This window comes from Podarcis cretensis (genome assembly GCF_951804945.1).
Source record: "Podarcis cretensis genome assembly, chromosome: 15".
Lineage (NCBI taxonomy): Eukaryota > Metazoa > Chordata > Lepidosauria > Squamata > Lacertidae > Podarcis > Podarcis cretensis.
The window spans coordinates 1,051,624-1,075,915 of NC_137185.1; the positions used below are offsets into that span (position 1 = coordinate 1,051,624).

Sequence of the window (24,292 nt, forward strand, 5' to 3'; positions counted from 1 at the left end):
CAAGGGAATATAACAAATAGACAGAGAACCTGCTCAAGTGATGCTGGCACAAAAACCCACACACATACCCTTAGTGAAAGAATGTAAGTTTTACCACCCCACCCCTCTCCCCCTCTTCTTCCCCAACCTTATCCTGTACACACTGTCTCAAATGTAACCGATCTGTAGAAAAAAACTCTACAACCTGAGACAATGCACATATTTTTGTAAGGCAAGAAAATATTTTTTTTAAAAAAAAATTCAAGGTCCCCTTGTGAAATTGATCAGGTAGAGCAGTGGGCAGGAATCTCAGTCGCAGGGGTCAACTGGTGCCCTCCAAGCCTCTCTCTCTCTCCGGCCCCCTAAACTTTCCCCAGATCACAGCACTGTAAATTTTTCCAATATGCAGTGACAGCTGCAAGAGTGTTACTGGCCCAGAAATGGAAACAACAGGAAATACTGACGATAGAAGAATGGAGAATGAAACTGTTAGACTATGCTGAGTTGGATAAATTGACTGGGAAGATTAGATATTTAAGAGACCAAAAGTTCATCGAGGGCTGGGGAAAATTTGTGGAATATCTGGAAAGTATAATTGAGGGACAGATAACGCTAGAAGGATTTAAAGAAGCACTGTGAAATTTGAGAAGTATTGTTTAAAGGGAATAGAAAAAGAAAGGTTTAAATAATGACAACTTAAATAATGACTATGGATGATTTACGGAAAAGCTGAAGGAAGTCCAGAAAAGAAATAATTTGTGAAAAATTGGATGTGAAATTATTATGTGTTTTTGTTTTTGTTGTAAACCAATAAAAATTATTTTTTAAAAAAAAACTTTCCCCAGATCACACACCCTTTTCCCAGTCCACAACTCCCTGCCCTGCTTTGGGCCCTCCTTGAGTGCTTTGCCTGACTGGACTCTGCCCATGAACTCTGGTCATGTCTCTTGATGGCACTAGACAGGAGGGGTGCGTATATGTGCAGAAACTGCCCATTTTGCTTCTGGCCCCCGCTCCCGACATGTTTGTAACTGGCTGACTGACCGAACCCAAAGGGTGCTCATCAATGGTTCCTCTTCATCCTGGAGAAGAGTGACTAGTGGGGTGCCACAGGGTTCTGTCTTGGGCCCGGTCTTATTCAACATCTTTATCAACGACTTGGATGATGGACTCAAGGGCATCCTGATCAAATTTGCAGATGACACCAAACTGGGAGGGGTGGCTAACACCCCAGAGGACAGGATCACACTTCAAAACGACCTTGACAGATTAGAGAACTGGACCAAAACAAACAAGATGAATTTTAACAGGGAGAAATGTAAAGTATTGCACTCGGGCAAAAAAAAATGAGAGGCACAAATACAAGATGGGTGACACTTGGCTTGAGAGCAGTACATGTGAAAAGGATCTAGGAGTCTTGGTTGACCACAAACTTGACATGAGCCAACAGTGTGACGCGGCAGCTAAAAAAGCCAATGCAATTCTGGGCTGCATCAATAGGAGTATAGCATCTAGATCAAGGGAAGTAATAGTGCCACTGTATTCTGCTCTGGTCAGACCTCACCTGGAGTACTGTGTCCAGTTCTGGGCACCACAGTTCAAGAAGGACACTGACAAACTGGAACGTGTCCAGAGGAGGGCAACCAAAATGGTCAAAGGCCTGGAAACGATGCCTTATGAGGAACGGCTAAGGGAGCTGGGCATGTTTAGCCTGGAGAAGAGGAGGTTAAGGGGTGATATGATAGCCATGTTCAAATATATAAAAGGATGTCACATAGAGGAGGGAGAAAGGTTGTTTTCTGCTGCTCCAGAGAAGCGGACACGGAGCAATGGCTCCAAACTACAAGAAAGAAGATTCCACCTAAACATTAGGAAGAACTTCCTGACAGTAAGAGCTGTTTGACAGTGGAATTTGCTGCCAAGGAGTGTGGTGGAGTCTCCTTCTTTGGAGGTCTTTAAGCAGAGGCTTGACAACCATATGTCAGGAGTGCTCTGATGGTGTTTCCTGCTTGGCAGGGGGTTGCACTCGATGGCCCTTGTGGTCTCTTCCAACTCTATGATTCTATGATTCTATGTGCACAGCCCTTAGACTGTAAAAGGTTCCTGAGCCAGAGATTCAAAACAAAAGGAAGTCCTTCACACAACATGCAACTGAACTCATTGCCACATGAAGTGGAGATGGCCACTAGTTCAGGTTGCTTTAGAAGGGGGAAATCCAAGGAGAAAAAAGCAGCAGCCTTTCGATGGCTGTGTAGGACCTCCACTTTCAAGCGCAGTCTACCTCTCACAGATGCTGGAGGGCAGCAGGGAGGGAGAGCCCATGCTTTTATTCCCTTTCTGGGCTTCCCAGAGGCACCTGCAGGAAGTGGGAGGCTGGGCTCCATGGCCTGATCCTGCAGGGCTCCTCTTTTGCTGGAATTCCCTCCCAGGGATGTACTGGGCCATGGAGAGGGTAACATCCTGCAAAGATGATGAGAAACTTCTCCCATCAACTATCAGAGGCAGCTGAGGAACAACCAGTGTAACCAGCCCAGCCGGTATAAAGCCGGAAACCTAGCAACCCTTGAAATGAGGATGACAGCAGGCGGCTATCCCAGGCTCACTTCATTCTCCGTGTAGGGTGGAGGCACCAGATTGCCCTGCCATGCAGAAAGGGCTGTCCCAGGGCTCAGGGTGGGCCAGGATCTCCTCCCGCTCCTTAGCAGCTGAGTCATGCTTGGCAAAGGGGGAGGGCCGGACTCAGCCCTCCAAACCACCTTTCAGCAGCTGAACCTTCCTTACAGCCAAACCCTTTTAAAAAGGGTGCTTCCCCCACCCCACCCCCCAAAATATGGAAAAATTCCCCCTGATGAATTGAATAGGCAGGTGTGGGGAAGGAGTGAAAGTGTTGGTGGACTACAACTCCCATCGCCCCGATCCCTGACTATGCCGGTACATCCACACATGACTTCCCCCCCAAGAAACCTGGGAACTATAGTTTACCCCACCCCAGAAGTACCCTTCTTGGGATTCTTGGGGGGAAGCCGTGGGGCTGTGTGGGGTTGCAGTTCACCAACATGGGGGGGGGAGCACTGATGCCCACCCCCCGGTTCAAGAGAAGCTGTGGCAGAATGAATATCCGCTTTCCGAGCCCCTTCTCTCAGCCGCTGCTCCGTTTCAGGATGAACCCCACGGGGCTCCTTTGGACCTCCGCCGCATTCCGGATGGAAACCGAGGCCCCAGGACAGGGACATGGAGGGGGCGCGCGTTGCCGGGCGAGCGAAAGAGGCGGCTGGCGCCCTTATCACTGGAAGCAAGGCGGGGCCGGAATGCCTCTGAGCATACGCAGAGCGCCGCCGCCCGACCCGCCTCAACCTTCCCGCGCGCCTCCTGCGCAGGCGCCGCTCGCGCGCCCAGCCCTCCCGCTCTGCCTCCGAGGCGTGACGCCATCGCGCCGGGGACGCGGCGCAGTGACGCAGCGGCTGTTGCCGGGGAACGCTCGTTCCTTCCCTCTCGGCGCGCCGCCCCCTCCCCTCTCGCTCCCGCCCCCTCCCTTCGGCGCTCCGTCCGGGCCGCGCGCGGAGGAGCCCAGAAAGAGGCGGACGGCGGGCCAGGAGAGACGGAGCGCAGCCCCGCAGGAGGAGGACGGACTGCCAGTAGCCGCCGCCGCCGCCGCCGCCGCCCGCCCGCCATGGTGCTCGTCAAGGAATAGTGAGTGGCCGCAGGGCGGTATGTGGGGGGGGGGCGAGGGGGGTCTCTCCTCAGAAGGGCTTGAGGGAGGTGGCAGGGAGTTCCGCAGGCGGAGACACCCCCCCTACACTGTCCGGGGGGACGGGGGCTGCGCTCTCTCCCGGGAGGGGAGGGGGGTCTCTCTCTCTTTCTCTCTCTCTTCCCCCCCCCGTGGGAGGGATGCGGGTCCGAGGAAGAGGAGGATGGACGAGGGCGGTGAAGGTCACCCTCCGCCCGATGCCGGGATGGGGATGAGGATGGCGGAGCCGCGCTGCCCTCCTCCTCCTCCTCCTCCTCCTCCCCGGCGCCCGGCATCCTCTCTCGCAGGAGGACCTTGGAAGAGGAGGAAGAGCGGAAGGCCGCCGCCGCCGGGAGCCCCGAGGGAGAAGCGGGCCGCCCTCCTCCCCTCCCGGGTGGGCCACCTTCCCTCTCTGCCTTGGCGGACCGGCTCTTCCGGACAGGGCACAGCAAGGTGCGGGCTTGCCGCAAGGTTAACTTGAGATGAGTGCCTCTTTTTGCACCATGGTGGTGGTTGTTTTGAGGGTTTTTTTGGCTAAGGTCACTTGACCCTGCCTGAGGTCAGCCTGCAAAACCTCCTTGGTATGGCCCTTCCCTGGGCCTCTGGCAACAGGGTCTCCCTCCTCCTCCTCCCCCTCCTCCTGCTGCTGCTGGAAGTCCTGCCTTGCCAGCCAGTGCTGGGGGGGGGGGGAGGACTTTTGCTGGTGCCTTCCAGGTGCTGGGATTTGCCAAACGCCAGAGCAGGGACCCAGAAGATGGGACAGACCATTTGCTCTCCCTGGCAACCGGCTTGCCAACATGGCCACAGCCATCAGATGCTGACGGGCCTTCCGTGGAGGAGAGCTAGATGCCGGCAGCGAAGAGCAGCTGCTTCTTCATTGACCTGCCTGGAGTTAAACTTCTGTCCTTCTGCAGCACTGTGTATCCGCAGTGTGGGATAGAGTCTGGGATGCTCTGCTGCTCTCCTCCCTGCTCCAGGGTCCTGGTCACGTCTTGGGGGAATGAGACCCCACAACAGCACAGCGTTCCCTTTTCTTCCCCTCTCTGAAAGCACATGGAACTTCCTGAAAGAGGTTTCAGACTAGAGCTTGTTTCATATATTGTTCAAAGTTTGCCTCACCTCAGAGGCAGACAGACCCTGCAGCAGAGCTTCTTTCAAGCCTGGACCAATCCTCAGCTGTGGCCCCAAGGAAAGTAAGCCATGGCTAATCAGCCATGTTTGGTCCAAAGTCTACTCAGTTATGAAAGTATGACTTGATCGTGCTCCATTATAGGTTTCTAGTTGAGAACGCTTTGAAAGAAAGTATTTTCATTATTAAGGTGGTTTTACCTGTTTGCTGACTCCTTGACATGTCTGGAAAATGACAGCTGGCTATGCAGAATCTGCTTCTTCTGGACAAGTTTTGGTTTCCCCAAGTTATATGCATTTTGACAGGTTGCTTGATGATGAACTGAAATTCTCCAGTATGAAATTACTAATTGTCTCCTGTCTGTCTCTTTGCAAACACAGACACACATCCTAGCCTCAGGAGTCATGCTCTGCTGGCTCATCTCATGCATTGCTTTATTCCAAATGCCCATAGAATTGGAGGGTTGGAAGGTATCCCAAGGGTCATCTAGTCCAACCCACTTGCAATGCAGGAATCCTAGCTGAATAATCCCTGAAAGATGACCATCCAACCTCTGCTTAGAAACCTCCAAGGAAGGAGAGACTATACCTTCCAAGGGAATCTGTTCTACTGTTGAATGGCTCTCACTGTCAGAAAGTTCTTCCTGATGTTTAATTTCTTGCAATTTGAATCCATTGGTTCAGAGCCTCTCCTCTGGAGCAGGAAAAAACAAACTTGCTCCATCTTCCATGTGACAACCCTTTAGATGTTTGAAGGGTCATTTCTCAGTTTCCTCTTTTCCAGGCTAAACATACGCAGCTCCTTCAACTTTTCCTCATAAGGCTTGGTTTCCAGACCCCAGATGATCTTGGTTGCCATCCTCTGCACACATTGCAGCTTGCCAATGGTCTTCTTATATTGTGCAGGACTCCAGGTGTGGTCTGACCAAGGCACAATAGAGCGGTACTATTAATTCCCTTGTCCTGGACACAATACTTCTGTTGCTGCAGCCTAGAAAAGCATTCGCTTTTCCCCCTGCTGTATCACACTGTTGACTCATGTTCAGCTTGTGTTCCACTAAGACTCCTAGATCCTTTTCACATGTACTACTGGCAAGCCAGGTGTCCCCAATCTTACATTTATGCAGCTGGTTCTTCCTTCCTAAGTTTATAACCTGGCATTTGTCCCTTTTGAAATTCATTTTACTAGTTTGGGCCCAGGTCTCCAATCTGTTAAGGTCATCTTGAATTCCAATTCTGTATTCTGTGGCATTAGCTACCCCTCCCAGTTTGTTGTCATTTGCTAACTTGATGAGCACCCCCTCAATTTCTTCATCCAAGTTGTTTATAAATAATGTTGAACAACAACAGGCCCAGGACAGAACCCCGTGGCACCCCACTTGTCACTTTATTCCAGGATGATGAGGAACCCTTAGTGAGCACTCGTTTGGATTCAGTCAATCACCTACAACAAAGCCACTTAACAGTTACTCCGTCCACATTTAACAGTTACTCCGGCCACATTTTATTAGCTTCTCTGCAAGAGTATCATGGGGAACTTTGTCAAAAGTCTTTCGGAAATCAAGATACACTATGTCCACAACATTCACCTTGTTTTTGAGAAACCCATGCTGGGTCTTAGTAATCAAAATATCCTCCCTCAGTGCTGTTTAATTATCTGTTCTGGACTTTTCCTGGTTTTGATGTCAAGCTGACTGGTGGGTAGTTTCCTAGGCCTTCTATTCCCCTTTTTTTGAAGATGGGGACAACGTTTTTGTCTCCTTGTTCCCGTCTTCTGGTCTGTTATGACCAAGTTTAGGGCTGGGCTCTAAATATTTTGGTACAGGCTCCTGCTTTTAACAGCCATTTTGGAAATATATTTCTGGCTCTGACCAATGACAGAGAACAAAATAAGGCCCTTCTTTCTTTGCTGTCCTCCTTGCCTTGCCAGAAGCACAGGAAGTTACTCATTCCTCATCTTCCACGCAGACCCTTCCAGGTGACTCTCCTCCCCTTTGACTTTCATGTTTCCCTCTAGGGTACCTTTGCCCAAGACTGGTTTGGTGAGGGAGCTCACTCAGTAGGGCGTCTTGCCCTCGGCCTGGTTTGTGGACCACGGTGAGCTCTGCTGTCCAACTGGCTAGTATAGAGGGGTCTCTTTGCAGAATTCCATACATTCCTGGAGTCCCAGTGCCCACCATCCCAGTCTGTTGCCAGGTTGTCTGCTGGGAGCTGGAATCCAGCTGTCCCTGAAGGGCCACAGCAAGTTCCCCTTCCTTGGAGGAAGAGGACTGGCATCTCTCAGGGTTGCTACTGGGTGTGCACTGCATTGCTGGGGAAGAGAGATGGTCACATTTCGTGCCTGGAGCCCTTCCCCAGTTTGGAGTCGTTCCAGTCCACACTGTCTTGACTTTTCTGGAGTTCATCAGTTGGCCTTGCCAAACATCAAGAGCTTTGCCAAATATTTAAGTTGTCCTAGTATGGAGATTACTGGCATAGTTGTAAGAAACCCTTGTCTCTTTGTTTTAGTAGAGGTAGGCTTTGGTGACAGCTGCTATTGTGATGCCATCATCATAACGCATTAGATAAAGCAAACATCTTTGCATCTGACGTTAATGTTTAACTAGCCACTGTGTGTGTGTGTGTGTGTGTGAGAGAGAGAGAGAGAGAGAGAGAGAGAGAGAGAGAGACATTATTGTGGTGTTTGGGGTTTACATGTGTCTTCTTTCTTGAAAGTTCCTTGGTGGGGCTTGGGCAGAGTCCATTTTGCTGTTCTAGTTTTTTCTGTTTATGGAAGTGACAGGCACATATATTCTCTTTCTGTCTTTCTCTTGCTCCACACAACATTTGTGAAACGGGAAACTTCATTGCTGTTCTGGGAGGTCCTTGCCTGAGTTGCCCCAGGCTGCAGAAATGAACTCCCCAGCAGAGACAGCATTGGCAGTGGGGGTGGCAGGCAATAGCGGGGACAGAGGGGGGGTGTCCTAGCTCCACCGGAACCCCTTGGGCTGTAATCCTCCAGTGGGGCTGTGAGTTGTTGTTGGCACTGTGCAAGTGATCCTGGTTACTGGACCTTTAGTGAACTTCCTTTTGTCTCTTCTCTTGCAGTCGTGTTCTTTTGCCCGTGTCTGTGGAGGAGGTAAGTGCCAACTTCTCTGCTGCTTCTTTTTTCAATACCTGCCTTAAATCTAGTCCTGGTTCCATTTGTGGCCAGTGAGAAGTGTGTTGTAGCTACTTAAAGATTAGTTCATTTCTGCTTTAGTAGGGGCCACTTTGCTGCAAGCGGGGAGGAGGTGGGTGTTTAGTGCTGTGGAGAGGAACTTGTCACCAGTTCTGCAAGGGGTTGAGTGACATTGGACAAGTTTCTGGGAGTCTCCTTAAGGTGTGAGGGCCTGGCATTTGTCTGCAAGCTTTCTAATGTTCTTCTCACTGTTTAAACACTCATGGTCAGAGCACCCACAAGTCTCAAGTGCGTGGCAGATCTTTCCTCCAACCCAGTTCCCTGCTCCACTCTTGGCATCAGTTATGGATGGAAGAGTCTATAAGATTTATCCAGGTTCCTGGGCTCTGTTGCCTGCCTGCCCTCCTTCTTAAGACTATTTGAATTATTAGGAGCAAGCTGCTGACTAAAGAATGTTCCTGCATTTGCAGCAAGATTAGTGAGCGTTGTGTGAGGGCCTAACTCCCACCGTGCCATAAACTTCAGCCTGCCTGCCTGCCTGCCTGCCTGCCAGGGGCTTTTGAGTGGAGGTGGAGACATCCCTAGGATGCATAGCTTGTTATTCCCCTTGCTCTCTCTCAGCACTTTGCGCTCCAGGGAAGTGTCAGGCCCTCACTGGGGGCATTCCTGGGTGTCCGTGGCAAATGTGAGCATTGCACAAAAGCGTGTGTCATTTCCCCCAACTATTTGTTTTGAAGCAGAAGTGTGGAGGGGGCTACCAGCTTGAGCAGAGAGCTCTGGTTGACTTTCCTTCCAGGTCCATTTTTCTGCTAAAGTCCCCCACCCCCCGCCCCAACCCTGGTGATGGCAGTAACAAAGGACAATGGAGGCAGAGCTAGAGAATGTAGGTCAGCCCAAGTGGCCTGAAGCACACACGTGCGTCTTCTGTATCAGCTTCACCCACGGAAGGAGACCCAGCTGGGGAGCCTTGCTGGAAGTGCTCCTTGCTCCTGGCCAGGTCTTTGGGTGCTGCCCTTCCTCCAGCCTGGAATGGACGGGGCTCATCCTGGTCTTCTGACATGGCACTCCTGGGGCACTGACTCGCTTTCTGCTTGCGTCCCCCATGTGGAATATTTGGAGAGTAATGCCGGCCAACCCTGTACGGTTGCTGCAGAGGTAACTGAGACAATATGGGTGAAGTAAATATGTCTGCTTGAAATCCCCACGGCTGCCCGCTAGCCTGCTCTGGCGCCCAGGTGGCTCCTCCTGAGCAAGGGCTGGCCTGGCTGCCTCAGGCTCTGCACCTGCTGGGGTCCTGAGTCCTGTCCGGTGCTGCCTTGTCAGAATTGGGGCAAAGCAGAGTTGGGTTCATGTTTCCCAGAGTTCGGGTTACAGAGTGCCTTGAAGGGAGAAGGAGGCTCCTGACACCTTCCAAGTGCAGCTTGGTCTCTTGCCGCTTCCGAGGCTGCACCCCTTGGGTAGCCTGGCTTCCTGTCTCCCTAGACGGGGCCTGACAGGGAGCCCCCTGGATCAAGCTCTCTTGGAGACTCCCATCCCTGGCTTGTGGCTTTGGCAAGGTCCGGCTGGTCCCAAAGCACAACTCAACCAATGCAGGCAGGTGCCGTTTCCATTAAAGAGACCAGAAAGCCAGAGGACCTAGGAAAGTGTTGCAGGCGCGAGCTGAGAGTGGAAGCCAAAGCCCTGAGGCTACTGGGACGGAGAAGGGGGTGGGCCTGGGCAGCAGCGGGTTCTCTAGAGCTGTGTAAAGGGACGCCAAGAGGGGGAGCTGCAGAGCAAGATTTGTTCTGAGCGGGCTGGGTGCCAGCTGTGCTCTCTCTTGCGCCTACAGAACCCCTCAGCATCACACCCCCCCACAAAGGAAAGCAATGGCGGCAAAGGGGAGGAGAGCAGGAACCTTCCTCCCAATGAGGCAGCTTAGGCAGATTAAAAACCCAATGCCTCACAGTCCCACAGTCCAATGGCCAAAGTTCCGTGTGGGGCTTGTAGGTGTCTCTTCTCTGTATTCTGTAGGGGCATCTGCAAGGGCCTCAGTGGGGGAGGGGGACCTTTGTAGAATATAAACAAGATGGGCCATCTTTAATATCCAGAGGCAATTTAGGATTGGATCTAACCCCTCCCCCAAATATCAGTTGCTTGGTGTTTTTTGGCAGGATGTGTGGGTGTGTTCTCAGCTGTTACTTCTAACATGGTGCCATCATTTGTACCCACTCTCTGTGTGCCCCCCCAACCCATCCCCCCTCCTGCTTATGAGCTGGAGGATCTGCCTTTCCCAGCTGAATGCAAAGCTGCTTCCAGGAGGATGAATGGCCCCCAGGGAGCCAGGCTGAGGGGTGGAAAGGAAGAGGGGTGCTTTCACTACAGGATCATGTCTCCCTGAGCATGGCACTGAGTCTGAAGTTTTAGCCCCAGCAGAGCACAGGGCCACTCACTGCCAGGCCTCCCAGAGGGCTGAGCTGTTCCTGCTGGACTGAGCACCTGAGCTGAGCGGCTCCTTCCAGCCACCCCACCACCCTCCTTCCTGGGCACGGGGCCTCATGCCCTCTTGGACACTTTCTCTGGCGGATTCCCCCGGGGCCTGCTCTTATTTAACACAGCAATTTATCTGGGCCTGCTTCCTTGTTCCAATGGGATTAGGGGATCAGAAATAACAGGGAAGATTAAGGGGTGAAGATGGCAGTCCAGCAGCCTGATCCTCTTAGTGCCTGAACTCTAACTTGTGGAGCGAGAGGATGCAGGAGAGGGAGAGTGACCGGAGAGTGCGTCAGCGCTGGGGACACGCTGCTCTCTGTCCCCAGGGGACCCTGTCTGGGAGACCCCACCCACCCCCTGGGACAAAGCCACTTGGTCTGCCCCAGTATTTGCTCCCTCTGCTCTCTCTCTCTCTGTGTATGTGAATGCCGGCCCTGCACTGGAGGGGCTTCACAACTGTGCTCACAGTTATGGGGCAGATGGCCTAAAACGCTTGCACAGCGTGGAGGTTTAGTGTTGGACTAGGACTGGGTAGAGCCAGGCTCAAATCTCCCTAAGCACCTAGTGCTGCTTCCTCTTAGCGGCCTAATCCTTTCTAGGGTGAAATGGGGGGCGCTGGGCACTTTGGAGGGCTGGGTCAACCCCTGTTCCAAGGACTCTGCAGAGCAGGCCCTGCTTCCAGCCGGTGGAATGACCCAGGGCTCCCTCACAGGCTCTGCAAAGTCCTGGCAGCAAATGCGGCACATAGGCAGAAAAACAGCTTGGGTGCCCAGCACCCGACCCAGGTTCAGTCCCTGGCAGCATTGCCAGGTAAAAAAGAGGCTGAGGGTCTGCACAGTGTAAAGCAGTCAGGAACATAGGAAGCTGCCTGACACAGGCTCAATAATAATAATAATACTAATTAATAATGTTATTATTTATACCCCACCCATCTGGCTGGATTTCCCCGGCCACTCTGGGCGATTTACAGCATATCTACAAACATAAAACATCAAGCGTTAAAAGCCTTCCAATGCAGGGCTGCTCAGACCTTCCTCTGTCCAGTTTTGGGTTGCCTGCAGGGCTGGGTCTATGCTTATAGCACAGCTAGTGGTCAGGGATGATGGGAGTTGTAGTCCAGCAGCATCTGGGGGCCCACTGCCCTATGCAGGATCTCTCCAGCGCCTCCGATCATTTGCCGTATCTTTGCATGGTGCTCCTGCTCCTGTTGCAAGCCACTTTGCATCATTCCTGACCCACCAGTTGAGACCCAGTGGAGTAGGTGATGCTGAGCTGGCTGGACCAGTGGTCTGCCCCAGTCCAGGGCTGCTTCTTGTGTCCCTGCCTACCTGCTTGCTGAATCTACAGTGATGCTGTGATGTCCCTCCTCCTTCAGTACCAAGTGGGGCAGCTGTACTCCGTGGCAGAAGCCAGCAAGAACGAAACTGGCGGTGGTGAAGGGGTGGAGGTCCTGGTGAACGAGCCCTATGAGCGTGACGGGGAACGTGGGCAGTACACACACAAGATCTACCACTTGCAGAGGTATGTGGCAGAGATGCTGTAGGCAGGGTGGGTGTTGGTCTTCCTGGGGAAGGGGTGAACTCCACTGCTTTGCAGTCTCTTTGCCTTTGGGGAGAGGAGGGTAGTTGACCCCAGGCTCTGTCTTGGGAAGGCAGACCCTGTCAGAGGAAGGAGCCCTCTGGCCAGAGTTCTGAGCAGCCTTCCAAGTGAGCTTAAGGGGTGGCTGGAGGAAGTGCTTGTTGGGTGTGGGGGGGTTGGATCTTGGCCCCTCAAGTGACACACAGATTCATCCCTCCCCCTTGCAGTAAGGAAGCTCTTCTGGGTGTTTGTTCAGCCCTAGTAGTTCTGCTTTTCTGCATGTTGGGCTCATTGCTGCTTGTGCACAAGAAAAGCAGTGGGTCCCCTTCCTGCTTCAGCTTCTGGGCAGCTGTTCTTGTGGCACTCCTTGCTACAGCTCCTTTTTGGGTGGGGGTATTGCTTTGATCCCAGCTGCTGTGACCTGTTCGAGTGACCCTCAGGAAGCCTGCAGGCCCCTTGGAGACGGCCACAGCCAGGCACTTGTGAGCTGAGGTTCCTCATCGAGCCTTTCTGGCCTGGTGATGAGCAGACTGGGGAGACAGAGAGGAGGAATCACAGCTGGGTGGGGGGAGGACGTGGGGAGCCCATAGAGAGGAGCTCCCTCCTGACCCCTTTACAAAACAGCTTGCTGTGCAGTCAGCCCTTTGGCTTTACCTGCAACCGTGGAGAGCAGCAGGTGAGTAATGGAGGTGGGGGGTCAGTCTGAGGTCCTGGGCCTGAGCGCTGCTGGCTTGGGGGTGGTTTCAAGTCAGTTGCCTTTTTCTGCAGGGCCGGTGGCTCTTCTCAGCTTTGTGTGACCTTCTGGGTGTTGTTTCAGCCTTTGGGTGCAGGGCATTGTGTTTGTGGCATTTGACACATGTTTGCTGGCTGTTGCCATAGTCAGTCAGAAGATCAGAGGCCCAAAAGCATCCTGGGCTTGTCTGTCTGTGGAGCTGGGCTGTGTGTGCAAGATGCCATTCAAAGATAGCTGTCTTCTCTTGCTCGTTTCCTGCAGCAAAGTCCCTCCCTTTGTGAAGATGCTGGCCCCAGAGGGAGCCTTGAATATCCACGAGAAAGCCTGGAATGCCTACCCTTACTGCCGGACTGGTGAGTAGCCTTGCACTCTGTGGGGTGGGCACCCCCCTCACCTATTTGGAAAAGTGCAGGCAGGGCGAGGCTTTGGGGACCTTTTGCACAGACGTTCCTAAGCTGCAACTGAGATCACTTTCCCTCCCTGGAATGGGCAGCTGTCTTGTGAGGCCAACCGGAGTTCCAGGGCTTTGGTGCTGGAGAGAAGCAACTGTTCTGCTTCCTTGTGTAAACCACAACAGGGCTTGTCTGATGGATACCTGGACTGATTCTGCCCGGTTGATCAGCCAGGCAGGACTCTCCCTGCTCCAAATCAGCCCTCGAGAGGAAGATTCCTGGAGATCAGGCAGGGCTGAGTGAGCCAGTTTGGAGGAGCTTGCGGAGGGTCCTCTTCGTGCCTTGGCAGGTGAGGGCAAGGCTGGACCCTAGGGCAGCTGCTGGCTCCCTGGTGCAGTGGCCAGGAGGAACATCTGCCTTGGCAGCCCTGGGGGAAGAGCTTAGGCCAGCTGTCCTGGCAAGGATCACAGTTTGTCTCTGGCTTATCACATTAGCACTTTGCCTGAGACATTGGGATTCCTGCCAGGGCATGGCCAGTGTATCCTGGCATTAATTGGTGCCCCTTTCCTGCCCAGAATTTCACGGCTGCCCGACTGGCTTTCCTCTGGGCATGGGTGAGGCTGCAAATGTTCTTGCCCCTGAAAGCTTTGCAGGGTCCCTTGGCCTCAGGTGCTTCCCCCAAACCATGGACAAATGAGCTTCTCATGTAGGGAAAACAGCAACCCTTATTCCTCTCCAGCAGCTGCCAAGCTGTGCCTCTGGCAGGCCAGCACATAGCTCAGCACTTCTGTTTTCCAGGCCTGCCATGTTAGCGTTTTGGGGGGGAGAAGGGTGTAGCCACAAGGCTTGGTTGGTGCAGGAGCTGCAGCCGCTGCTCACGCAGCTCACAGGGGGCCTTGCTGCCTTCGCCCGCGTTTTCCAAGGGCAGAGAAGGCACACTGGGTGGGGGCCCAGGCCGTGGCCTCTTCTGGCCGTGGGTCCTTGCATTGCTCCGGCCTCTCTGGGGGAAACATCCATTGCTGCTCCTGCCCTGGACCAGAGTCTGTGGAGACAGCCTAGTTGGGAGGGGGAGCTGCACCTCCACCTGGACTTGCGGCCGTGCTGCATCCAGGGCAGGTCACACTTTGTGGCAGCTGCGCAGGGCTAGGGATGACTTAGTGAGGATCTTGGGACGCTGCAGTTCTTCATTTCCTGGAAGAAACTAGCAAACTCTGCGAGGCCCATCCTTGAGAGTTGGGCTGTGGTGCTCTGATTCGGGAGCCCTGCCCTGTGAACCTCCGCTCGCTCTCCCTTGCTTTAAGTTGGGAACGACACACCCAGCATCCTCTGGGCCAAGGGAACTGCCATGGCAGCTTCTTGTCACGGTACATTCCCAGGTGTTCCCTTGTGAAAACTTGTAGGGCCAAGCAACCTGGCCGATCCTGAAAAGGTGGCGTTAATTCCTCAGAAGTCTCCGCGCTTTGAGTAGCTGTCTGACGCGGGGCGTTGAAACCCTGGCATTTGCCCTGTGAGCTTTCGCTCCTCCTCTTCAGAATGGAAAGAGTGGCGGTGGCTGGTGCAGATGCCTGGCCTGTCACCAGATCCTCCGTGGCCTGGCTCTTGAATAATGGAGCTCTGCTATCAGAAGCATCTGATTACTGGCAGCCGGCGCTGGACTTGGTGTGCTGGTTTTGGTTACCACACGGTGGAATGTCAAGAGCTGGCCTGGCCTGGGAGGCGGCTATTTTTCCCTGTGCAGGATTGGAGCGAGGAGAGAAGGAGAATGTCCTTATGCACAAAGTAGAGAAGGCCTGGCAGGCTTCTCATCCAACTGGAAGCAAATGGCAGCAGAGCCTCAAGCCTGGTTCACCAGGCGGCTGGGACATTTTCCCCAGGGTGGTGCACTGTCTCCCTCCAGAGGAAGCCTCTTCCAGCCTCAACAGCAACGCCTGTTTTCTAGGCACAGAAACTCAGGGATGGATTGAGTCAGTTCCCAGGGCAGCAAAGTCTCCCACATCCCTCTGCCTGTGGAGAACACTTCCTCCTCCCCATCCTGCAGCGGGGGGTGGGGGGCTGTGGCCCTCCAGATGTTGCTGAACTCCCAATGCCCATCAGCCGCAGCCAACCAGCCGAGGAAAGGAGGAGGAGGGAGCTGGGGATGGCTTTGTGATGCATGTTTGGTTATTGTAAGGGTTGAGTTGAGGAGGGCCTCCACAAGCCGGGGCCACTGTCAGTGCAGACCATGAAGGGCTCTGGTCCACCTTGTTATATGGGAGCTTCCTAGGTGAACCCACAAGGCCCCTCCTGCTCTGAGATGTGACCCCCCCCCCGCCCCTGTAAACAGCAATAGAGCTGGTGCCCCCTCTGAAAAGTGGAGGCTGGAGCAGGAGCCCCAGGCAATTGATTCAGAGGCAGGCAGGAGCAGAATGACCCAGGAGCATATCCAGGGCTGTGAGGAGGGTTTGGGGCAGCAGGAGCGCTTCCTTCTGGCAATCCATTTGCCCCCCCCCCCCGCCCAGGCACCACTGGGCTACATGCATGGGGATGGGGGGGGGGGGAGTGTGGCAGAGTTCCTGCTGCATCTCCAAACTTTTCTCTCTCTCATGAAAGCTGTCTTTCTCTTTCCATGTGCCGATTTCTGGAGCAGTTATTACGGTAAGTGTGGCTTCCTCTCTCCTTCAGAGCGGAGCTGTGTAAGTGATTGGCTACTGGGATGTCCCACAGCCAGGTGGGGCTTGCAGAGGGACTGCACCCTCGTGATGTGGAGCCCCTGCTTTGCACACAGAAGGTCCCAGCTGGCAGAAGACCCTTCTCTCCTCAGGGGTGAACTTTGCTTCTTTGAATTCAACAGTTGATGCCCCTCCACAGCCTCTTGCCCCCAGCCCTGTTCTCACCCTGGGCCAGCTGAGATCCTCCCGGGCCACTTGTACCAACTGGCCCTCCCTGTCCTGTGGCCTTTGCCCCTTCCTTCACTGCTCAGCAGAGGCCATTGGGCCCCCATCCTGGCCACTGAATCCTGTGCCCACTCGGTGTCTCGACCGGTCCTGGCAGGCCCTCGATCAGCCCCTCTAGGAAGTGGCTGCCCTGGCGATGGATTCCAGGCAGGGCAAAGAAGTTGTGGGTGGGCTGGCTCCCTCTGGCTCTGGCCTGCTAGCCAAAACCCTGGAGAGCCTCTGCCAGCCTTTGTCCTGGGGCAGGGGACCAAGGCTCTGACTGTCAGCTCCAGGCATTCTTTGAGGGTTCTAGTCACTACACTTTGCCCCCAAAAGGGACTGTTTGTCTCTTAGCTGGAAGAGCACTGCAACATCTTTAAAACTACTCCATTCTCATTTTGTGATATATAAAACAGTGCAGGTTAAATGTTAGCAGGCACAGAGTTCTGAGATATTTAATAATAATAATAATAATAATAATAATAATAATAATAATAATAATAATAAAAAATTTTATTTATATCCTGCCCTCCCCAGCCGAAGCCGGGTTCAGGGCGGCTAACAACAATAAAACAGTACAAAAGTACAGCACAAACAACACTCTAAAATCATTCATTATAAAATTAATTAAATTCAAGCCACTGGCCACCATTGGGCCAGAGCTCCGTGAAGATTGCCAAGGGGGGGAGTCAGGCTGCGCCCTGGCCAAAGGCCTGGCAGAACAGCTCTGTCTTGCAGGCCCTGCGGAAAGATGTCAAGTCCCGCAGGGCCCTAGTCTCTTGTGACAGAGTGTTCCACTAGGTCGGAGCCACAGCCGAAAAAGCCCTGGCTCTAGTTGAGGCAAGCCTAACTTCTCTGTGGCCTGGGACCTTCAAGATGTTTTTATTTGAAGACCGTAAGTTTCTCTGTGGGGCATACCAGGAGAGGCGGTCCTGTAGGTACGAGGGTCCTAGGCCGTATAGGGCTTTAAAGGTTAAAACCAGCACCTTAAACCTGATCTGATCTTGCAGCGAAGACCCCGTAAGGAGTCTCGCTGCAGCATTCTGCACCCGCTGGAGTTTCTGGGTCAGTCTCAAGGGCAGCCCCACGTAGAGCGAGTTACAATAATCCAGTCTGGAGGTGACCGTCGCGTGGATCACAGTGGCTAGGTCAGAGCGAGAGAGGTAAGGAGCCAACTGCTTAGCTTGGCGGAGATGGAAAAATGCCGCCTTTGTTATAGCTGCAATCTGCGCCTCCATTTGCCAAATAATGCAAGAGCAAGTTTTCTCAAAATGTTTCTAAGGGCCTGGAATTCCATTGCTGTGATGTGATCCCAGCCTGTGAGAGAAAGTTGCCTGACCCAACTTAAGAAGCCAATGGGGAAAGGAGAGCAAGCAGACAGATCCGCTGCCCCAAGGGTGGAGTCTGGGAAAGGTGTATGCTCCCGCTTGATTTTCCTAATTCCCAGCTGGTAACGGAATCTTCTCTCTTTGGCAGAATGAGTACATGAAAGACGACTTCTTGATCAAAATTGAGACCTGGCACAAACCGGACCTTGGCATGCAGGAGAATGTAAGTGCCCTTGGCAGGAACGGCCCCTGTGGCTGGCTCTGCGTCCCAGAAGCGGGTGGCAAAGAGATGGCTCTGCAGAGCTTGCCTTCTGGAGGTGGCCAAGTGCAAAGAAGGTTCGGGCATGTTGCTGGTTTGGAGCAATTCTAAGCCTGAAGCGCTCGTCCCTAAGTGAAGCCTCCCCAGCCACCTCCCCATGCTTTGCTCCGGAGTGCCACAAGACGATACGCCTCCCGTGCGTGTGCTGGGGGTCCCCCAGGAGTTTGTGTGTCCATCTTAAAATGCCTCTCCCTGGACCACACAGGCTGTGGGGTGAAGTGTCCCCTCAGGCTGCTCTTGTGGGCAATGGGGGGGATTCTTCACTTACTAGCTTGCTTTTGGACAGGAGCTCTTTCCACCTGGGGCAGAGGAGAGGTTGCTTTTGGGACCCCGGAGGACTTGGCTCTTCGTGAGCCACCCCTCAGCTTCTCTCATGTCTTTTCTTGCTGCTGCTGCTGTGTTTATTTGATTTGTCTTACTTAGAAAACTATTAATTCTGAAGTAATGTGCAATGGGGGTTGTACAAAATCATAATGTAACAGTAAGAATGTATAAAACTAATGAACAGTATCCAACATTAGTCGTACTTGGAGCACCAAAGCAAATGGGCATTGTTAACTTGGGTCCATTAATTTCAGTGGGTTTACTCTGAGTAGAACTTAGTTGAATATAGCTTACTATAAATATTCTGCTCTTTCATAAAAACTGTTTTCATGGTGATGAGTTTCTGTGTGTTTAAAGATCTTTGCTGTTATGTTCTTGTCCTGCGTTGGCTGCCATGAAAGCTCCAATGGCTGAAGGTGGGGGGAAGAAATCAATTTAAAGAAGAGCACTAAAACTTGGAAGAGGGGCACTGAGACATCACGCAAACGCTCCTCCTTTCTGCTGCCTGCAGGTTCACAAACTGGACCCGAATGAATGGAAGAATGTAGAAGCCGTCTATATCGACATTGCAGACCGGAGCCAAGTGCTTTCAAGGGTACGGCAGCCGAGTGCGAGAGCTGGCCTGGGGTGGGTGTTCAGGAGAAGGGCTCCTCTTGGGCTGCAGGTGGGGGGGGGCTTTGGGGGGGGGCGCGTGCTTTGCTTGGCTGGAGAAAAGCAGCTGCCTCTGTCGGGGGCTGTTTCCAGTCGGCCGAACTGGGCCCAGGGCATAGCCACAAATAGCCACTTCAGAGTTGTCTGGCTGACTGTGACCTTGAGTTTTCCCTCAGAGCTCTGCAGCGGCATAGCTTACAAATGAAAGAATTGGCTTAGCCACAAAAACCACTTAAGACTTCTAATTTCTGTGGGCATTTTGTGGAGGCTTCTAGGAGAGTAAGAGGTTCCTTTTTTCTTTTCTTTTTATTTGCGAGCGCTGAGAAGGGACCATAAATCCCAGCATAAATCGCTCTGTTCCCTTGCTCAGGATTGTAATTGGCAGGGTGGCTGTGCCATGCATTGAGTGGAGAGAAAAGGGGGGTGCTGTCCGTCTTCCATTCCCTGGGGGGCCTTTGGGATTAGGAGCTCAGGCCAAGGTGGAAATGCCCAGCTTGGGTTGGGGCTTCTTCCTCCTGGTCCCCAGTGCAGGGAGCTCCAAGGCAGCCTCTGATGTCTTGCCCCTGAGCAGCTGCTGTGGCCCTCGATACTACAGCGGAAGGGGGGAAATGGAACTCCCCTGAGCTCCTTGCTTTCCAGGAAGCAAAGGAGACTGCTTTGCACCCTTCTTAGGAGGTAGGTGTTACCTTCCTTTGCTGTAACCTGCTCCCTGTTGTATCTGCTTCAGGATTACAAGCCGGAAGAAGACCCATCAAAGTTTAAATCCACCAAAACAGGGCGTGGCCCTTTGGGGCCCAACTGGAGGGTATGTATGGGCATTGGTGTCGTTCTGGGTGCTGTGCCAAATGGCAGTGGTCCTTGGAGAATAGGGGCTCTGTAGCTGCCAGGTGTTCAGGCTGCTTCATAGCTGATGGAAGGTGGCTCAGGACTGTCTTCCTTGAGACTTAAATGGGGGGCTTCCTGGCTCACAGCCGATAATCTAGACATACTGGACCTGCTATTGTGGGTTGGGTTGCCGGAAGTATAAACACTGAATGAGCGGAGAGGAGGAAGAGGGGAGGGCTGGCCGTGGGGCTGGTTTGGGGCCAAGGGCTCCATTCTGAGGATTCCTCTCTTACGTCTGCAGAAGGAGCTGGGCAAACAAACCGACTGTCCATACATGTGTGCTTACAAGCTAGTAACGGTCAAGTTCAAGTGGTGGGGGCTGCAGAACAAAGTCGAAAACTTTATACAGAAGGTGAGTGAAAGGTCATCCCCAAAGGCCAACAGGACGTAATTGGGGAAGGCGGGTGAGGTGGTGCAGCCCTAGGCCTTCACAAAAGGGCTGGGTGGGGAAACGTCCCTTCCGTCGCTTGGGGGTTGGTGTGCTGTGGCTTTGCCAGGCGTGCCACATTGTTCTCTTGGAGGTGGAGCAGCCACACACCAACTGCAGGCAGGCAAATGAAGCCCTGCCACGTTGCCCTCCTTGTCGTGAGGCCAGAGCAGTCAGCTCTGTCCTGTTCATATCTGGATTGCTGTTGCTTTGCCTTTGGCAAGTGCACACAGCTTTCCTTTACAGCCAGCAAAACCTGTGCCTGCCTCAGAATAGTTACAAGCCAAGGGTTGAGATGGCCTTTTGCGCCCAGCAAGATGAACAGGCACTGTAGGGCCCATCTTCCTTCTGCTTTGTGAATCGGAGCTCTTGCATTCTTGCGCTTGCCTGCAAGAGCTCAGAATGGTCTGTCGCTGAATGAGGCCAAGAATATTGGAACTGACTTCTGGCAGGGAGCAACGCGGTTCTGCTCCCTGGAGGGGAGTGGGGAGGCATGACTCAGCTGCATGGCTCAGCATGCCCTGCTGCACGCTGGCTGTGGACGGCTCTTGCGCTGGAGCTCTGAGCTCTTCTTCCTTCTCTTGTAGCAAGAGAGGCGGCTTTTCACGAATTTCCACCGGCAGCTGTTCTGCTGGCTTGATAAATGGGTTGACCTGACCATGGAGGACATTCGCAGGATGGAGGACGAGACGAAGAGGCAGCTGGATGAGGCAAGTGGGAAGGGGCTTGGTCTGCTGGGCCTCATGTCCCCCAGAGTGATCAAGGACTGGGGGTGGGCAAGTGGCCGGCAGCTCTGCTTTCCTCGCCCGAGTGCCTGAAGTTCTTGCTCCTTTTCTCTGTCGGATGCTTTGTGCATGACACGAGGCTCTGCTGAGGTCTCTCACTCCAGGAGATCTGCCCTCTGGTTGTGCTGCTCCCTGGCCTAATTTTGCAAAAGACCAAAAAATCTCCTTTTCTCCTGCTGCAGATGAGACAGAAGGACCCCTTGAAAGGAACGTCGGCTGCAGATGACTAGCGTGGATTCCTCTCTTTGCACGGTATGTCCACATCTTTGGGGCTGCCTTCAAAGGTTAGAAAAGAGGCGATGCCACAAATATGGGGACATGGTGCTTCTGACATGAGCTGTGTTGCCCCTTCTTAAGGATCCTGCATTGGCTCCAAGCATAAATATCAAGAGAAACATCTGTGCCAAGTGCAATAAATTCCTGGTGCAAATGTTCTTTGTGGCTCTGCTGCAGGAGGCTTTTGGTGTGGGCGTGGGGTGTCTGAGCAGGACATGGAATAAGTCTGCTGCTGGCTCTCCGGGATTGCACAGTTGACTGTACCCTCACTGTTGAAACCATGCAGTGTCATCCCTGAAGGAAAAGGCACTCTGCGTTCCCCCTCCTTCAAAAATGACTGCCAAGATACTCAGGAGTGTTTAATAAATCCAGCTACCCAGCAGAGTTTCCCCACTTGGAAGATCGCTTTCAAGCCGCTGAAGTAACCCAATTTCTCTCTTTCTTTCCTTAAGTTTGCAAAACAGCCAGCAGGAAGGCCCAGGAACTCCACCCTCTTGACCAACGGACCATCTCTGGATCAAGCCCTCCTATAGCCAGTCAGCAGGCGACTTCCAACCTCCCCTAGCTAACTCTAGTGGCCCTTACTATCGTGAGCAAATAGACAGTCCTCTGGTCCTGAGCGCTCTGGCCTTGGCACCTGGGCTGGAGGCACTTCCTGGGGGATGGCTGCACCTGTGACACAGCCGCCTTCCCCAGAAGAGTGTTCAGCCCGATTCCCATGTGGCTCTTTGATTTCCAAGTGACCGTTTTAGCTGAAATAGTCTTGTGATGTGGTGATTTAGATTTCATATGTATGTATATATCTATATTTTTCCTTTGAAACACTGGGATAAACTGCTGCCTTTGTTTCTTCACCTTTCTTTGTCCATTTGTGGAGATGGGAACTCAGTATTAGAGGGTGTCAGGCCAACCTTTTTGCTCCCCGAATATCACGGTGATGGGCAGGGCTCCTGGCCACAAGGAGCAGGGAAGATTGCTCCTAGCAGTGCCCTGGTCTTGAAGTGCACCTGCATCAGCCTCTGCTCCTTGCCCAGGTTCTGCCTGCTGAGCCCCTTCCAGTGTGGTCCTCAAGGTCCACATTGCCGCTTCTGGGGTGGTGGGAGCAGGTGACTTAGTTGGCCTGCTAAGAAAACAGTCCTGGGTCTCCTCCACCTTCCCCTTTACTACAGTAGACGAGCTGAATGGTCTCTTAACCCGACCACCAAACAAATTGCACAAGCAGAATCCCGTTCGGTTGTTTCCTGCTCAGGCGCTGCTTGTGTTGGGCGTTTGTGCTGCTCCTGAGCAATAAGGCCCGTAGCACGGAGCAGTGGCACTGCAGAGGGGATGATCTGTCTCTCTCGGTTGCCAGGAGCTGCAGGGGTCATGGCCAAAAGCTGGCTGAGCTCTTTGCTGCTGAGGAGGGGCTTCTGAAGCCCACTTGCCTGTGGGCTGGCAGCTGCTTAAGACAATCACAGGAGAAAGAGCGGGTTGAACAAACACTGCTGGCTTCACTCAGGAGCTGGTGGGAGCAGAGCTGAGGCCATGCCTTGGTGTGGCAGCCTCTGTAGCCGGGTCTCCTCCCTTTCTCTGCGCCTGAAGCAGTGGCCCTTGCCAGACAGAGAGGGTGGGAGACTAGCAGGGTGACGACGGGCAGCTCTGCCTTGAGAGGAGGCAGTTTATCCCTCTTGTCCTCTTGTTTTGTCCATTTTTTGCCTTATTGATGTCCAAGTGCAATAAGCAAGCTTGATCCGTTCTGGTCGCGCTCTCTTGACAGGTGACTTGAGGGGCTTTGGGGCAAAGGGGCTTTTAGCAAGCTCCCCAGGCGGAGCGGGAGACATGGCTCAGCACTGGGCCTGCCTTGCCTGCCTGAGAAAAAGAAGCCCAGGGGTTGGGGCAAAGTCTGTTGGGACCAGGAATGTGTCGGGTGCTCCCTTCTCCCTCCCCTCCAGGGCAAGGAGGCCCCCTGGTTAATCTTCCTGTACTGTAAAATACTGAGAATTGGGAATTAAAACACTGAACATTTTTTTCCTTTTTTTTCTTTTGGTAATGAAGTGTAAGAGGATTCTTATGCTTGAATGTGTTAACTGTTTCTATGGCTGTTCTTATCACTCCTGCTGCTTAAAGATTTGTTTTTTAGCTGAGAGGCTTTGTAGCTGGTGACACCACATCTCTATGGAAACAGATGGTGACATTTTGAAGGGCGGGGGAGAAAATCAAGGGAAGATTGTGGTACGAAGGTGAAAGCTCTCATTAAAACACAAAGCTTTCCTGCTTAGCAGTAAGAGCGAGAAAAATGCAGCAAACTTCCACTCTGTGTGTCCTTTGTTCTGCTCTTTGCGTGTTGCGTTTTTTTAGAGTTCGCCTCCTGCCGAACTGTAGCTGAGGCACATCTTCTGAGCCTTCTCTCTGCCTCCCCTACCCCCTGTGACGACTGACCTCTTTGTTCCTTCCTGGGAGGAGGGGGGAGCCCAGCAATGGGAGCAGAGAGGGTGCTGCGGAGGCACTGCGTAACATGTTGCATTTGGCTTCACCACCCAGACCCCACCCCACCCTGTTGGCTTGGAGGAGGAGGGTGGGTATGGTTGCTGAGCTGAGCTGCTTTCTCCCAACACCTGCCTGGGCTTCCATCTTTGGAGCCCAGCGGGGGGAGAGAAGCCCCCCACCCCACCAGCATGCTCTTGCCTTTCTGGGCTCATCCTCTGCTGGCCTCTGCAGGGACTCCCTGATCTGTTTTGGTTGGTTCCTAGTGCAACTCCTTTTTATGGCAAACACTTTGTAGACTTGATTAGATGATCTTATTGTTTCTTTAATGTGAGTTTGTGCCTTTTTTTGTCTCCCAATCTTCCAATACAGGCATATTGGAAACAAATCTAATAAAATCATAGACAGAGCATTGGCCTGTAGTCTGGCTTTTTCTTGGGTGGGTGGGAAAGAGGGAAGGAAGGGGTTGTTTTGCCTCTCCCCCACCCCTGATACCTTTTAGGGTGTGTGTCAGCCAGTATGAATGACTTCTGTTTAACTGGAGGAGGGAAGCAGACAGGAAAGCTGTGACAGCTGCTGTGCCTACTGAGCAGCTGGACTCCAGTAACCAGGGGGAAATCTCTAAGGACAACACAGCAGTGCTTGCAGCAGTTCTCAACCTGTGGGTCTCCAGATGTTGTTGGACTACAACTCCCATCATCCCTGAGCTCTGGCCTTGCTAGCTAGGGGTGATGGGAGTTGTAGTTCAACAACATC

The 24,292-nt window shown here is 53.0% G+C and overlaps 1 protein-coding gene and 1 long non-coding RNA gene across 2 annotated transcripts; one reads left to right on the top strand and one right to left on the bottom strand.

Moving 5' to 3' along the window:
* Window positions 1-236: 236 nt before the first annotated feature.
* Window positions 237-964, bottom strand: LOC307204537. The gene is made up of 2 exons (XR_013833735.1): window positions 834-964; window positions 237-365 (listed from the first exon to the last, which is right to left on the bottom strand). It is a non-coding gene; the product is annotated as an uncharacterized lncRNA (long non-coding RNA).
* Window positions 965-3,532: 2,568 nt separating this feature from the next.
* On the top strand, window positions 3,533-23,946 carry PITPNA (phosphatidylinositol transfer protein alpha). Its single transcript, XM_079956105.1, has 12 exons — window positions 3,533-3,669; window positions 7,922-7,952; window positions 11,839-11,984; window positions 13,036-13,131; window positions 15,835-15,838; window positions 17,555-17,629; window positions 18,561-18,644; window positions 19,428-19,505; window positions 19,827-19,937; window positions 20,600-20,722; window positions 20,980-21,049; window positions 21,526-23,946. Exons 1-11 carry the CDS (start codon window positions 3,650-3,652, stop codon window positions 21,025-21,027), a joined length of 816 nt encoding a protein of 271 aa, XP_079812231.1. The 5' UTR covers window positions 3,533-3,649; the 3' UTR covers window positions 21,028-21,049; window positions 21,526-23,946.
* Window positions 23,947-24,292: the final 346 nt, after the last annotated feature.